Here is a 17,401-nt window from a genome sequence, read left to right on the forward strand (position 1 = left end):
TTATTTTAGATTCCCCTGACATTTTGGTGAAATAAATTGATACAGCCGTTAGCTTTATCCCTATTTTCTGTACATGAAACTTCTTTTATTTTACTTTTTATTGATTATTGTGTCTGGACTTTGGCTTTAACCTATAAAACTTGTCTGCCTGATATCATTAACCACAGGGATCATACGTTGTGAGACTGTGGCCTCCTTACGGTATCTGCTAATAGAGAAGCTAACTTACCTTTCCCCTTCCTATTTAGGTGCAGGCCATGTGTAGTGTAACCCCACCCACCGATAGCATCAACTGGAACAGCACTCATGTGAGGTTTTGTCCAGTGTCTGGAGCATCCAGTTCAGCTCAGTGTAAACATGCCTTACATCAGTGTTTACCCAGGGCCGATCACAAACCCCCTAGATTTGTGTGCCCAGTATCTGCTATTTACCTGATCTTAGCTGCATAGCTGACCTACGTTTTCTGTGTGTTAGTAGAAGCAAACCACAATTTATTTCCTCTGCAGCGCGACTGGAAATTCCATAGATGTTCCGTGTGTGTTTCAGGCGTGGTAGTAATGGCAGAATCAAAGTCGAAGAAGGGCAGTTTTGGAAGCGACCTGTGCACACTGCTGGAATCTGGCAAAGGTGCAGATGTGACTCTCGTGGTGGGCGACTCTCACTTGCCGGCCCACAGTGTCATTCTGGCAGCGAGGAGTCCCGTCTTTGATGCCATGTTGCGGAACAACATGCTAGAAGCTACTAGTCGCCTTATCAAAATCACTGACGTGCAGGAGGCTGTGTTGCAGCAGATGCTATTGTTCATCTATACAGACACAGTTCCGGAACTGGAAAGATTTGCAGCGCAACTGTTGGCAGTCGCCGACAAGTACGACTTGCCCCTACTTAAACGGCGGTGCGCGTCGCGAATGGCGCTGGACTTGAGCGTAGAAAATGCTGCAGCTACTGCCTTGGTGGCCACCCTGCACCGCTGTCCAGAGTTGAGGAGCGCCGCTGTGGAATTCATAGCGCGACACCCCGAGGTGATGGCCGGCAGCGACTGGGCGCAACTGCTGCGGGAGAATGCAGAGGCTGCAGCAGACATCTCCAGTCTGGTGGCGGCAGCATTGCCACGGCCACCATCCACAGAGACATCGGGATACAGGTGAGTGTGTGTGTGTGAGTGTGTGTGTGTGTGTGTGTGTGTGTGTGTGTGTGTGTGTGTCCGTGCCGCCGCGCCCCCGCGCCCGTGCGTCCCCGCTTTAAAAAAGTTTACCATTTTGAAGGATAGTAGTCTGGATCAAAACAAGGAACATATGTTCAGGAAGCATGAGCTGAGAAATGATTACCTTAAGAACTGTGGGGATTTGTTCCTCTTCGCTTTTGTGGAAAACATCCCTAGTGCAAGCTATTCGCTATTTCGAATGACTTACTGCAACAGAATGCAGTCGACAAATAACACATTCTCCTACTGTGGAACAGCGGAGTTGCTAATGTAATTTGCTTGTTGTTGCATACGACTTGCAACTGTGAGCCATCGCCAAAGCAGGTGCTCACTAAGGCGTCCATTCACATTAGGGTGCTGTTCTTCGCGCCAGACGTCTTCGGGAATTATGCGCTCTCTGAAAAACTCCAGAGTTGGTCTAGCAGTACAGGAAAGTTATTCAATAGGAACTATACATTGCACCAGTCAACTCCTTCTGTAGATCGTGTTAGTCCAACTCCGGTCTGTACATTAATGGAAAATCTGCTCTGATATCTTGCCTCCATTATAATTGTAACTGGAAAGATACTGCTACAGTGGAAAAACATTTGACAAACTTTAGAGATCCATGGATAATAAGAGGAATGTTTCCCTCATTGTGAAATGCATTTTGTAGGTCGATTGTAATAACAAAGAACGTGCTGTAGAATAGATGTTTCTTCATAGTAATGATGAAAAATTGCTCTCAGCTCTTAAAGTACGAATTTCAGAGCTTATGTTTATGGAGAAGGGTATACGTATCAATATCAGTTAAGAGACACTACTCCAGAAATAACGAAGTTGAAATGTACAAGCCAAAATGTACCTGAGTTCTGCCATGGCCTCGTGTAGCGCTCCGACTAAGAGCGCCCGCTTTCGAACCGTGATGACGACGTAAAATATTCCAACTGACTTCTCACCAGTACCCTGCCATAATTGCCTGTATTGGTGGACATGCAATGGTGCAATTAAATTTGATTCCAGGCGCCAAAAATCCTTTAGATGGTACAGTAATGAAGAATTCCATTTACGTACATGTTTTACAAGCTGCTACATTTACAACAGTTGTTCAAAATAGTGACCCCCCACCGTCACTGCAGGCATGGCATTGTTGCACAAAGCTCATGTCATACCACTTCTAATATCCTCTGTGTCGTTTCAACAGCGCTCTAGGCGTAAAGAATTGTCTGCATGGCGATCGTCTTCGGGCTCGGTAGGTGTCTACTATGAAAGACATTTCACATGGCCCCGCAGGAATAATTAAAGTGGAGTGAGGTCAGGTCAACATGCTTGCTGTGAAACAGTATCTTGTCTGCCTATCTCCTTTTTCCGGGAATGTCTGATCCAGATGTTCGTGGAAATGAGTGTTTGAAGGGAGGTGGGGCTCCATCGTATTGTAACCACATCCATTGAAGAATAACAAGTGGGATATGTTCTGGGAACTGTGGTAACATGTCTGACAATACTGTGCACACTGGCCCATTAAGTGGGGAAGAAGAAGAAATGGCTCTAGTATGTAATCATCGACTCTAATTGGACACACGTAGATAGATAACCTGTGTTCATGGATTTTTACGAATGTAGTGTGGGATTCTCACCGGCACAGACATGATATTGCAACTTCTTCCATGAAAATCACACATAAATGAAGTGAGGATTGACTGTGATGAGCTAAAAGAACCATTGGCTGAATACGACATTAGGTCCGAAGTCAGCAGGAGTTAGAGCGTGCTCATTTTTCCTTAATACTGGAAATATAAAACTTTGAAACATTCGTTTCCCATTCAACTGGTAGTGCTGGCTGCAGGCGCCTCATCCACTCAAGATATGCTTCCTCTAAGTCTGTGTAGCTCATCCTCCTTGGTCGTTTTGTATTTTGGTACCAACTGCCCCGTTTCACTTTCAGGTTGAAACAATCTAGGAAACCTGATGCTAGCCTGAAATCGGCTTTGCTAATATTTGGTCCTGTACAACCTTTATGCTTCTTACATTTTCGTGAACTCTAGATTTTATCCTGTGGCTTTGTCCACGTACATGTTTTACATATTTGTTGCATCTCCTAAACCCTTACCTTAGTCTATCTCCATGTCCTCGTACTCTCTATTCATCTCCTCCTCACCCACACCTTCTCTACCCACTCCCCATATTCTACCTTCTGTCTCCCTGTCTGCATCACGTCCTACTCCCTGCGATCTGTATATATTTCCTGCACCATCTCCCTATTCATATCCTCCTCCCATGTCTCCCCCCCCCTTGTCCATTCCCCATTCCTTCCTACCCTCTCAGCCCATTATTCAACCTGCCTCCTTTCCTCTGTGCATACCCTCTGTCACACAGCCTTTCAGCAGGTGTGGCCATCTGTACATGGAGCCCCTGCTGAACATAGATAGAAAGGCAGATAACTTTTCACAACATGTCTATGGTGTCGTGCAGCATACACGTCAGGAGCTTGAAAACTGATTTTTTTTTTTTACCCACTGACGTGTAAGTTGCCCTACAAAAAATGTCAAGAAGGTATGCCGCATTTCCACACGATGAACCTGGCATCCAGGACAGCCTATATACGATGGGATAAACAAACATTTTTGCCAATAGCTTCACTCTATAAGGAAGTTATAAGCCCCCCCAGTGCTTATACACATGAGGCCAACTATTGTTGCGCTACAGTAGGTTGGAATCGATCCAGGCGTTTGGGATTAGATTCCAGACATAAATAAATACACTTCGCAGTAGAATTTCCTGCTTCGCCGATGCTAGTTGTAACCTTCTGTCACTATAGGGCTGCAAATTGCAGTGCGTAACATGCAGTGTTCAACATAACTATGACGGTGCATGAGAAACAGCTTGTTGTAGTAGAGTTTCTAACCACAGTAGACGTGCCTGTAATTGAAATCCACACAAGAATGAAGGCTGTGAACAGTCGTGATCGTATAGACATCAGCAATTTGACATTGAGTCAAATTGGTAAAACCAGCTTTAAGGTACTCATCGCCCTCCCACTTAAAAGCCAAAGGAAGTTGTTGACAGGTTTCATGTCAGGAGTGAGCATTCAAGGGACTCACCATACATTAGTTTTCTGTGATATACCACACTTATCTAATAGCTGTGTCTGTATTATCCAGTAGTTCATCAAGCCAATTCTAAATAGTCTCAGCAGTTACCGCATGCGGTCGTCCACTCTCAGCTCCGCCACACATGCAAAACGCTTTACAGTGTGGGCAACCGCAAGCACAGTGTGGCATGTCAAGAAGTAAAACCACTTCAGCTGTAGGATTCTTTTAGTATTATGCACTATCAGTTTCACGGCACTTAAAGATGCATCTTCAGCTACAGCTGCGTCTTCAGGTGCAAACTAGTAAGTTCACGATACATAAAAAAAAGAAATTGAGACCCAGCGTTTGTAGCGAGTCCGTAATGCATTAGTGATGTCGATAATCATCACTGTCCACAGCTTCCATTTTTCTATGGATTTCAATTGTAGGTACGTTTTCTGTGGTTATAAACTAGATTGCAGCATGCTGTTTGTCACGAACAAACATAATTACGTTACACCCAGCAATGTTTAAAAAAATAAAATTTGGAACCCTGTAGTGGCAGAGGGTTGCAGCTTGCGTCAGTGAAGCTGGGAATTAGACGAGTAATATGCGTAACATGTAATACCTCAGATCAGCATAAAAATTCGGAGGCATTTCTGTTCACCATTTACAGTGATAATGTCAACCTTTAGGTTCTTAACCTGCTTTATCAGCTGCATCATAGCACTTCTGAATTAGGTAGTCATAAAAACTTGTTTTAAGTGCTGAAATGTCTATCAATTCCAAGTGAAGGTGTAGTCTGTTGCACAGCTCGATTCCAGTTTGCAGTGGCCCATTTCGTTTTAATACTGTATTTGAATTTTGGACATTTATTTCCTTGTTTCTTGTGTTAGGTGAGTGAATGCCCTCTTCTCTAACTACAGGCTGCATATCACCAGAGTTACCAAAAGTACATTACTTGGCAAATTTATAAGCAGAGGGATGGAAGGCTATGGTTTTTTATAAATAGAGCCTCCAATGCACTTCTACGAACTGCATTCACCACAGCTCCTATAGTTCTCCTTTCGGCTCTGAAACGACACTTGCTAGCATTAGTTTCCCCCAAAAGATTGCAGCATGTTGCAATACAGATTCTGCTGCCACAGTACACAATTATTATTTTCTTTGATGTACAGCTTGAGAGGACTATTATACAGTAACAAATGGTATTAAGTTTATTGCTTATATTTACAACTGCCAAGATGAGAAACATAGTAGATACCATCGGTGTAACAAAGCAGCTTAAATCACTTAATAAAGGCAAGGTCTCCAGTCCAGATTGTAAACCAGTCAGGTTCCTCTCACTGTATGCTGATAAAATAACTGCATATTTAGCAGTTATATACAACCACTCGCTCACAGAAAGATCCGTACCTAAAGACTAGAAAACTGCTCAAAACACACCAATACCGAAAAAGGGAAGTTGGAGTAAGCCGCTGAATTACAGGCCTATATCACTAACGTCGATTTGCAGTAGGGTTTTAGAACATATACTGTATTCGAACATTATGAAGTACCTCGAAGAAAACGATTTGACACATAGTCAGCACGGTTTCGGAAAATATCGTTCTTGTGAAATACAACTAGCTCTTTACACTCATGAAGTAATAAGTGCTATCGACAGGGTATGTCAAATTATCGTATTTTTAGATTTGCAGAAGGCTTTCGACACCTTTCCTCACTCTGTGTGCCTACAGAGTATTGTGGATTCGTGATTTCCTGTCAGAAAGGTCACATGTCGTAGTAATAGACGTAAAGTTATCGAGTAAAACAGAAGTAATATCCGGCGTTCCGCGAGGAAGTGTTATAGGCCCTCTATTGTTCCAGATGTATATTAACGACATAGGAGACATTCTGAGTAGCCGTCTCAGACTGTTTTCAAATGATGCTGTCTTTTACCGTCTTGTGAAGTCATCAGATGATCAAAACGACCTGCAAAATGGTTTAGATATCTATATGGTGCGAAAAGTGGCAATTGATCCTGAATAAAGAAAAGTGTGAAGTTATTCACATGAGTACTAAAAGAAATCGGCTAAACTTAGATTACGCGATAAGTCACACAAATCTGAAGGCTCTAAATTCAATTAAATACTTAGAGATTAAATTAAAAATAACCTAAACTGGAACCATCACATAAATAATATTGTGGGTAGAGCAAAACAAAGACTGCGATTCATTGGCAGGACACTTAGAAGGTGCAACTGGTCTACTAAAGAGAATGCTTACACTACGCTTGCCCGCCTTATTCTGGAGTATCGCTGTGCGGTGTGGGATCCGCATTGGGTGGGACTGACGGATGACATCGAAAAAGTACAACGAAGGACAGATCGTTTTGTATTATCGCGAAATAGGGGAGATAGTGTCACAGACGTGATACGTTAGAGTGGCAATCATTAAAACAGAGGCATTTTTCGTTGCGACGGGATCGTCTCATGAGATTTCAATCACCACTTTTCTCCTCCGATTGCGAAATATTCTGTTGGCACCCACCTACATAGGGAGAAATGATCATCACGATAAAATGAGAGATCAGGGCTTGCAGAGAATAATTATAAGTGCTCGTTTTTACCCCGTGCTGCTCGAGAGTGGAACGGTAGAGAGACAGCATGAAGAAGGTTCATTGAACTCTCTGCCAGGCACTTCATTGTGAATAGCAGAGTAATCATGTAGATGTAGACGTAGATCTCTGTTGGACTTACCTAAATCTATCCTCCTCAATCTATTTCCAAGAAGTTTCATTGCACTTCAATTTTCTAGATTTCTGGGGAATAGATCCATAGGTTGGTCAACGGATACTTGCTCCAAATGTGTGCTAATTCGTAGTAACTGTTTTTTGTGTACCTGTTATCGGATTATTTGTACAGAATTAATCTGTAATATGTGAAGTGCATATCTTCTTTCTGTAATGCTTCTTTGGTCGCTACTTTTAAGAGCATGTTTGAATCGTCTGCTAAGATGGTGTATTTTTCAGCTGGCTGGTTGCAAGTCATTTACGAAGTCCCAAAACAGGACTAGTCCCAGAATGGAGCCTTGTGGTACACCATACTTAATATATTTGAATATAATTCGATAGATAAGCCTACTCACCAAGCGGTGGCAGGAGGAAAAATGTATAAAATTTAAGGAAATTTGCGAACTTCCAGAGCCAGTGGCTACTCCTTCTGGCAGAAGGCTTGAAGAGAAAGGAAGAGGAATGACAGATAAGGACTGACAAAGTTTAGGAAATAGGAAAACTTGAGCAAAGTCGCCCAGAACCTTGTCAGGGGAGACTCAGAGGGATGAGAAGGAAAGACTGTTGGGGACAGCACCATCCAAGGTTTGAAAACCTGAGAGCTTAAAGATGGAAGACTGGGTAATGAGGAACAAAGTACTGATAAAGCACTGTGCAAGAGTTAGTAAGAGTGGAAACCTAAGCACATTACAGGTGGCAGACAGATGGAGGAGGAGGAGGGGAGATAGCCAGGTCAGAAATTAAGTCATATAGAAGACTAAAAATGAAGAAAAGGAATAGCTGTTGAAAATAAATGCCGATACCAAAGAAATTTACTTAAAGGATAGATGGATGGTGAGAACCAAGCACATATTCTAACAGATCCTACCTACACAGTTCTGAGAATCTGGTATCATGAGGGGAAAGGGGGAAAATCCAGATGGCACATGTGGTGAAACAGGCATAGAGGTCACAACAGTTATATTGAAGAGAACGCTCTGCAGTAGGATATTGTATGCTGCCAGTATACACTCTTTGTTTGTGCCCATTCGTCGTAGCTGATAATCCTCTACCTTTTTCTGAACATCCACAAACCCAATCACCCTGGCTATCCCATCGTTGATGGCTTGAAAGCAACAACTGAACATATCTCTCTTGGTTGATAAACGACAGCAGCCTCCCTCCTGTGTTAGAGAGACCAACCATTTCCTAGATAATCTGAAATCTGTGTGTCCCATTCTCTCTAACCACCTTGTTTGTCACCACTGGTGCTACGACCCTCGTTACCAGTGTCCCCACTGTATGTGACCTGTCTGCTGCTGAGTACTACCTCAACTACCTCTCATTTGATTCTGATCATATGACGTCCTTCCTGCTCACATTAATCAACTTTGTACTTACGAAGAACTAATTTATCTTTCAAGGGCAGATGTTCAAGCAGATCATGAGCGTGACTGTAGGGTCCAGGATAGCTTCTTTCTAGGATAACTTTTTCATGGTTGATAACAAAACGAGAGAAGGAAAGTTGCTACCCACCATGCAGCAGAGACGCAGTCGCGACTCAGCACCTCCGCTGTGTGGTGGGTAGCAACTTTCCTTCTCTCGTTTTGTTACATTCCATCCTGGATTTTCCATTGTTTGATTTTTCATGGTTTACTTAGAGAAGGCTTTCCTGCAATCAATAACCCTTGAGCCCCTTGTTTGGCTTACATTTGGTGACGACATCTTTGCCATATGGAATCATGGTGAAGCTGGCCCCTCAAAAATTTTTGGAGTCTCCCAGTTAAATTTCATATGATCCTGCTCTGAGTCCTAAGCAACTTTCCTTCATGTTGATCTCGTCCTCAGCAAGGGTCAGTACACACTTCTCTTCACAGTAAACCTACAGACAAGTATTTACAATTAGATAGTTGGCATCCTTTCTATTTCAAACGTTCGCTTAGAACCAGCCATCAGATTTTTTCAGATGCAGACTCTTAGAGCAACACACCACCATTTTCTCCTTAGCCTTTACTGAACATTAGTATCCCACCAGCCCAGTTGAAAAACAGATTTCTCAGGCTACCACATCCAATGCTGGTTTTGCTGAGACCTCTGTAAAATAACTTATGAGCACACAATTTGCCCACCACTCGTAGAATAACCTTTTGTTGCCCACCCTCTCAATATACACAATATCCTGTGGCCACACCTTAGTGTTGTCGCAGTTTTTTAAATAAATCTATTTGGCACACACACGCTAAACCTTCCTCTATTATTGGTTTTGTTCCTTGTGATTAAGGCTATAGATGGCTACCAATACTGCATATATAGGTGCATTTATGTTGAGTCACACAATAAGGCCGAATTATTCCGAGTAAAATATTTTTCTTATTTCAGTATTTGAAAAAACATTATTTTTTGTTAAACATAACTCTACGATTTGGAACACCATGACAGTTTCATTTGCTGTAAAGCAGTGTAAAAAATTAAGTTATAACTTTTTAACTTGTAGGAGGCCAAATGAAGAAAGTAGCCGCCATGGAAATTACCTTTGACTTTCATTTGAATCTTCTCAGGAATACCCGTCAGACTGGTGAAAATCCAGTCTGCACATACGTGTGCTCAAGTGTGTCCAGAGATTCGTGTTCACTTCATTTCATTTCTCATAAAGCTCGATTAGAAACACTAGGTGATAAATGTAATTATTTACTTCATTTTTGTTCCGGCTTAAAATGAATGGCTAAATCTCTCGGGATTGATCATATATGGAATACAAGAGCCTGTCCAACTCCTGGGTGAAACAGTATTAACTTCAAATTCATTACTTTGCATAGTTCTAACCCGTGAACAGGTCGTCACAATGTTAAGGACAATCAGAGCACACAGCAGTAGTCCAATAACCAGTTGATAAACCATAAATTAACTCTTCCTTATGTCCCGTTTTTCTGGTAAGACAGTGCAAAAAAACGAAACCGTAAATATTTGTTGCATAGCGCAACACTCTTCTTCGCCGTCGGTTTTAACAGGGAACCTGTATATTTCTGCTAACAGAAATATGTAGCGCATGTCTGTGTGATGTTTATTAAAAATAGTGTAAAAATTTGAAGTAAATCTGGCATGAACTTGTAGAGATTTTTGGAGGAAACGTTTCCTCAATATTTGATACAACAGAAGTATGCACATCCAGAAAATAATTATTAGAATGTAACACTTTAGTTAAAACATTAAGTGGTAAGGTCTTCACTACACTTGCCTGTGTTTTTAAAGTGTAGCTACAGTACACCTGGGTACATGGCGTATGTGTGAAAAAAGCTTCATTTAGAAAAATTGTGTAGCAGACAGCCGGTTATCATTCTACAGTATTGTAGTTTCCTTTTAGTGTTTTGCAAAAATTCTATATATTCTGAATTGACAGCTGCATTGCCTGATACTAATTAAGTCGGTATTTTTCATGTGTATGGGGCCTTGGACACCAACCTGCGTTTTATTTACTGATGATATGTTCGCCTTGTTTTGGATTTGAGTAAACATGGTCTGACATGAGGTGGGCCACTCCCCTCTGCTGCCACCCAGCTCCATTAGTCCGTCATCTGCCACAGCATCTATTCTATGCCATTTCTTGAAAATCAGAATGGCCAGTGCTTTATTTTCTGCAGTCGCCAGAAGTGATTCGTTGCTTCATGGGTCAACGATTAACTGCTGCTAGAAGGGAAGAAAGTGGTTAAACATTATCTGTGTAGACTCTTGTGGTTATCTCATCTGGTCCAAAAGCCTTTGCAATACTAGGTAATTATTGTTCTATACCATGATCGCTTACCACAAAGTTGTTAGGATTTTTATAGTCGGATTGTCTGGCAATTCGAATCACTTGCAAGCTGAGATTGAGAGTGTGGTGGGTTACCAACACAAGTACAAGGATAGCGTACCAATAGGGACAGACAAACAAGTGGTTCCTGAAGAGGGGCAGCAGCCTTTTCAGTAGTTGCAGGGGCAACAGTCTGGATGATTGACTGATCTGGCCTTGTAACATTAACCAAAACGGCCTTGCTGTGCTGGTACTGCGAACGGCTGAAAGCAAGGGGAAACTACAGCCGTAATTTTTCCCGAGGACATGCAGCTTTACTGTATGATTAAATGATGATGGCGTCCTCTTGGGTAAAATATTCCGGAGGTAAAATAGTCCCCCATTCGGATCTCCGGGCGGGGACTACTCAAGAGGACGTCGTTATCAGGAGAAAGAAAACTGGCATTCTACGGATCGGAGCGTGGAATGTCAGATCCCTTAATCGGGCAGGTAGGTTAGAAAATTTAAAAAGGGAAATGGATAGGTTTAAGTTAGATATAGTGGGAATTAGCGAAGTTCGGTGGCAGGAGGAACAAGACTTTTGGTCAGGTGATTACAGGGTTATAAATACAAAACCAAATAGGGATAATGCAGGAGTAGGTTTAATAATTAATAAAAAAAATAGGAGTGCGGGTTAGCTACTACAAACAGCATAGTGAACGCATTATTGTGGCCAAGATAGACACAAAGCCCATGCCTACTACAGTAGTACAAGTTTATATGCCAACTAGCTCTGCAGATGATGAAGAAGTAGATGAAATGTATGACGAGATAAAAGAAATTATTCAGGTAGTGAAGGGAGATGAAAATTTAAGTCATGGGTGACTGGAATTCGTCAGTAGGAAAAGGGAGAGAAGGAAACATAGTAGGTGAATATGGATTGGGGGGAAGGAATGAAAGAGGAAGCCGCCTTGTAGAATTTCGCACAGAGCATAACTTAATCATAGCTAACACTTAGTTCAAGAATCATAAAAGAAGGTTGTATACCTGGAAGAATCCTGGAGATACTAAAAGGTATCAGATAGATTATATAATGGTAAGACAGAGATTTAGGAACCAGGTTTTAAATTGTAAGACATTTCCTGGGGCAGATGTGGATTCTGACCACAATCTATTGGTTATGAACTGCAGATTGAAACTGAAGAAACTGCAAAAAGGTGGGAATTTAAGGAGATGGGACCTCGATAAACTGAAAGAACCAGAGGTTGTAGAGAGTTTCACGGAGAGCATAAGGAAACAATTGACAGGAATGGGGGAAAGAAATACAGTAGAAGAAGAATGGGTAGCTCTGAGGGATGAAGTAGTGAACGCAGCAGAGGATCAAGTAGGTAAAAAGACGAGGGCTAATAGAAATCCTTGGGTAACAGAAGAAATATTGAATTTAATTGATGAAAGGAGAAAATATAAAAATGCAGTAAATGAATCAGGCAAAAAGGAATACAAACGTCTCAAAAATGATATCGACAGGAAGTGCAAAATGGCTAAGCAGGGATAGCTAGAGGACAAATGTAAGGATGTAGAGGCTTGTCTCACTAGGGGTAAGATAGATACTGCCTACAGGAAAATTAAAGAGACCTTTGGAGGGAAGAGAACCACTTGTATGAATATCAAGAGCTCAGATGCAACCCAGTTCTAAGCAAAGAAGGGAAGGCAGAAAGGTCGAAGGAGTATATAGAGGGTTTATACAAGGGCGATGTACTTGAGGACAATATTATGGAATTGGAAGAGGATGTAGGTGAAGACGAAATGGGAGATAAGATACTGCGTGAAGAGTTTGACAGAGCACTGAAAGACCTGAGTCGAAACAAGGCCCCGGGAGTAGACAACATTCCATTAGAACTATTGATGGTCTCGGGAGAGCCAGTCATGACAAAACTCTACCATCTGGTGAGCACGATGTATGAGACAGGCGAAATACCCTCAGACTTCAAGTAGAATATAATAATTCCAATCCCAAAGAAAGCAGGTGTTGACAGATGTGAAAATTACCGATCTATCAGTTTAATAAGTCACAGCTGCAAAATACTAACGCGAATTCTTTACAGACAAATGGAAAAACTGGTAGAAGCGGACCTCGGGGAAGATCAGTTTGGATTCCGTAGAAATGTTGGAACACGTTAGGCAATACTAACCTTACGACTTATCTTAGAAGAAAGATTAAGAAAAGGCAAACCTACGTTTCTAGCATTTGTAGACTTAGAGAAAGCTTTTGACAACGTTAACTGGAATATTCTCTTTCAAATTCTGAAGGTGGCAGGGGTAAAATACAAGGAGCGAATGGCTATTTACAATTTGTACAGAAACCAGATGGCAGTTATAAGAGTCGAGGGACATGAAAGGGAAACAGTGGTTGGGAAGGGAGTGAGACAGGGTTGTAGCCTGTCCCCGATGTTATTCAATCTGTATATTGAGCAAGCAGTAAAGGAAACAAAAGAAAAATTCCGAGTAGGTATTAAAATTCATGGAGAAGAAGTAAAAACTTTGAGGTTCGCCGATGACATTGTGATTCTGTCAGAGACAGCAAAGGACTTGGAAGAGCAGTTGAACGGAATGGACAGTGTCTTGAAAGGAGGATATAAGATGAACTTCAACAAAAGCAAAACGAGGATAATGGAATGTAGTCGAATTAAGTCGGGTGATACTGAGGGAATTAGATTAGGAAATGAGACACATAAAGTAGTAAAGGAATTTTGCTATTTGTGGAGCAAAATAACTGAGGATGGTGGAAGTAGAGAGGATATAAAATGTAGATTGGCAATGGCAAGGAAAGCGTTTCTCATGAAGAGAAATTTGTTAACATCGAGTATAGATTTAAGTGTCAGGAAGTCGTTTCTGAAAGTATTTGTATGGAGTGTAGCCATGTATGGAAGTGAAACATGGACGATAACTAGTTTGGACAAGATGAGAATAGAAGCTTTCGAAATGTGGTGCTACAGAAGAATGCTGAAGATAAGGTGGGTAGATCACGTAACTAATGAGGAGAGATTGAATAGGATTGGGGAGAAGAGAAGTTTGTGGCACAACTTGACTAGAAGAAGGGATCGGTTGGTAGGACATGTTTTGAGGCATCAAGGGATCACCAATTTAGCATTGGAGGGCACCTTGGAGGGTAAAAATCGTAGAGGGAGACAAAGAGATGAATACACTAAGCAGATTCAGTAGGATGTAGGTTGCAGTAGGTACTGGGAGATGAAGAAGGTTGCACAGGATAGAGTAGCATGGAGAGCTGCATCAAACCAGTCTCAGGACTGAAGACCACAACAACAACAACAACAGGGACAAGAAAGGAGGCATGAAGGGCGCCAAAAACAGAAATAACAATCATCCATTTATTGCTCCATTACACACGCACGTCATGATACGAGACATTATGATTCCCACCCTCAAATCTATTATGACAAACAATATGTATCACGAAGGGCACAGAATGGATTTTAAGAAATTACAATGGCACATGAACTCCGCTATGACGAACAGTGTGCATAATGAGGGGCACACAATTTTTCCAATGTAAGAAATTAAAATAATACTAGCATAAAGTTAACTAAAATGCCTTGAAGGAAATGTTTATGGGAAGAACACGATGGGGCCGCAAGGGAGGAGGCAACACAATACTTAAGTCAGGTGCACCAAAGCAAACAACGGACACATAAGGCACGCAACTGCTCTCTTCGTTGGGGTTCCACCGAAGTAATAGCAACCTGAAACATTTTAATACTTGTAACAGTACACTAGTGATCAACAAATTAAAAAAAAGAAAACATGACATAGAATAATTTAAGAATATCACATTATATCACTATGAACTTCAGGTCTTCAGTAATTAAGATTACGAAACAGGTAAAGGGGCATGTGCCACTATTAAATCTTCCCTAATTACACTACTAAATTTCTCAGTACCCAAGTTGCAATTAACGCAACAAGAATTAAATCATTTAAGTGATAATGTTTATATAATAATAATAAAATCATTTTATACATCAGAGGACCAAGAATGGGCTGATCAGTACACCCCAGTGAAGCGGTTCACACAAATGGCACTCCACGGCTCCGAGCACACAGCCCCATACAAAATGCAACACAACCACAGCGACCCGGCGTACTACCAGAACCACCAGGCAGTCGTACTAAGCCAAAACAAGGACCGACTTAAAATAACGAGACCTAGTCCGGGCCGGACAACAGACCAAATGCCGAGAAATCCATAAGAAACCTCAGCCAACTTAATACCAAAACAACAGTTTATGAACAATATGCAAAACACAAGACGTCTCAGTCCAAAGGCTTCCGTTTAGTCGCGAAGGTGGTTCCGACCCACCTGCTGAGGTGCCAAGCATCGTACGGAGTGCCGAATCGAGCTTCACCTTCGTTAACGGAAAGCGGAAGCACCACAAGACCAAATCTAACTGCGCAAGGCAACCTGTAAGGAGTGCCACTCGAAGACTACGCACTTGAAGATCAGACATAAAGCATCCTGACTGACGTGCCGCTGAACGGCGCACTTCCGTCACCAGCGTCTAGTAGAGTAGGGAGAACAGCGTAGCCCATCAGTATACATCCACGGGACGGTAAACGAGGATAGCGATCCCAGCGACGGAAAGACAGGACGACGAAATGACATCCCGCCGAACATGGAAGGTATTTCAAACTCAGGCTCGGCAAACTACAGCAGGCGAGATTTTTCTCCCCTTGCGAATCAAGTTAAGCGGCACACCATGCCGCTGTCCACACTATTAACCGTAAAATCACGGTCCGGTCTTCCCATCGGGCCCCACTCGGCGTCCAGACGCAAACAACCCCCGCCGAGCCGAACTGTCTCCACGCCAAGGCAGCCACCTCTTTCCTCTCTGGCCAGCGATAACACACGGAAAAAGACCGCCTAACGCCAAAGCGCCGTCTGAGTGAAAACTCAGCACTAAGATCCTCAAGTGACACTGTACAGTGGCTTATGGTGTGTGTGTGTGTGTGTGTGTGTGTGTGTGTGTGTGTGTGTGTGTGTGTGTACAGATGTAAGTATTCCCATGTCATTTCATGTGTTTTGCAGCAATATGCCAGACAGGATCAAGCAGAAGATGATGGCCAGACTTATGGAGGCCGCTCGCAGTGGGAGCGCACGAGAAGTGTGGGCGCTGCTGCTCGCCGGAGTGGCAAAGGACGCCCGAGACGGCAGAGGAAACACGGCGCTGCACCTGGCGGCCGACGGAGGGCACGCCATCACTGTGAAGCACCTGCTCGATGCGGGACTGGATGCCAACAGTGTCAACTCGAATAGGAGGACGCCCCTACACCTGGCAGCTCAGAGAGGGAACACGGATATAATATGGATGCTGGTGAGAGCGTCAGCACGAGTAGACGCTCAGGATGCCACGGGGCAGACTGCACTCCACGTGGCTGCGAGTGTGAACACTGCTGTAAAAGATGATAGAGTACATGTAGTGAATACACTGCTCCTGGCGGGTGCGACAAAAGATATAACTGACTCACAGAAGCGGAAACCTGAGCATTTGGCAACCGTATCAACAAAAACAGCTTTCAGCACTTTCAACACTGTTTCCAGTCCTTACATTGACTTGTAATAAAGTTTTACTTTATTGTTGTTGCTGTATACACTACATATTTAGCTAAAACAGTTAAGATTCCAACTAACTTTGATCAGGTACAGTGATCTAGATGTCATCGTGCAGGCAGTGAATTTCGTTTTAGTGTCTAATCCTCTCAAGAATAAACCAGCTCTCAGCACACTACTTCTACTTAAACATCTACTTAAACAACATATATCTCCAGATCCAGATGTAAAAGGAATGAGATCCTCAAAAAGTTCGCACTTATATGAAGTTTCAGCTGAAAATCACACAAAACTTCATCCACAGACATTCGTAGCTTTATTTTGGAACCCTTAATCCATGCACACATTGCCTCAGTCATAGAACTGTGTAGTATTTTTGTTAGAAGTTATGATACACATGTGCACCAGTGAATCCAAATGTATAGTGATAAAGGCTATTGCATTTGAATAAAGTTTAAGCCCACAGTCTTTTAATTTTTTGTTTTATTCTGATTTCCGTGCTGTACACAAAACTTTCCTCTGTCCACAAACGACAAACGCTACTTACGTTGACAGTGTTTATTCTGGTAGCAGTGTTTAAATAATGTGGTTGGGCTCATACTGCAGGGTGTATACGACCTGGGACAACCGGGAGAACCTGGAAAAACCTGGGAATTTTTTAGAATTCTGGGATGTTTTAGTTTTCAGTTAATTTTTTGTAATTTTGACTGGTATTAGATAATACTCTAACAAAAGATATTACTGCATCCCGCTACTGCAGAATAATACTGCAGCAATAAAAGATGACCGAGGGAAAAAAAATAAAACTTAAGTTGCAAAGAAATGTGCCATGTATACAACATAACACAGTGCTCATACAATCGTCTGCCAGTAGAAAAATGTGTCAGTCTTTAGGAAGCCTATGCAATGCTTCATAACAACGAATTGCATCCGATGAGCATGAACATGTCAAAACTGTTTACTCTGAGCAGTTACAAGCGGATCCATGCGCATGCGCAGTTGA

At 42.3% G+C, this 17,401-nt stretch overlaps 1 protein-coding gene across 1 annotated transcript; it reads left to right on the top strand.

Moving 5' to 3' along the window:
• The first annotated feature begins 557 nt into the window (after window positions 1–557).
• Window positions 558–16,408, top strand: LOC124553383 (speckle-type POZ protein-like B). Its single transcript, XM_047127253.1, has 2 exons — window positions 558–1,144; window positions 15,877–16,408. The coding sequence occupies exons 1-2, from the start codon at window positions 558–560 to the stop codon at window positions 16,406–16,408; spliced, it is 1,119 nt and encodes a 372-aa protein (XP_046983209.1).
• The last annotated feature ends 993 nt before the right edge of the window (window positions 16,409–17,401 follow it).

Source organism: Schistocerca americana, chromosome 11 (assembly GCF_021461395.2).
Source record: "Schistocerca americana isolate TAMUIC-IGC-003095 chromosome 11, iqSchAmer2.1, whole genome shotgun sequence".
Taxonomy (NCBI): Eukaryota; Metazoa; Arthropoda; class Insecta; order Orthoptera; family Acrididae; genus Schistocerca; species Schistocerca americana.

Excerpts from the sequence above, each read along its gene's own strand:
- LOC124553383 (XM_047127253.1), top strand. The coding sequence starts at position 558 with ATGGCAGAATCAAAGTCGAAGAAGGGCAGTTTTGGAAGCGACCTGTGC. Across the intron at positions 1,145-15,876 it reads ACAGAGACATCGGGATACAG|CAATATGCCAGACAGGATCA; the intron begins GTGAGTGTGTGT and ends TGTGTTTTGCAG.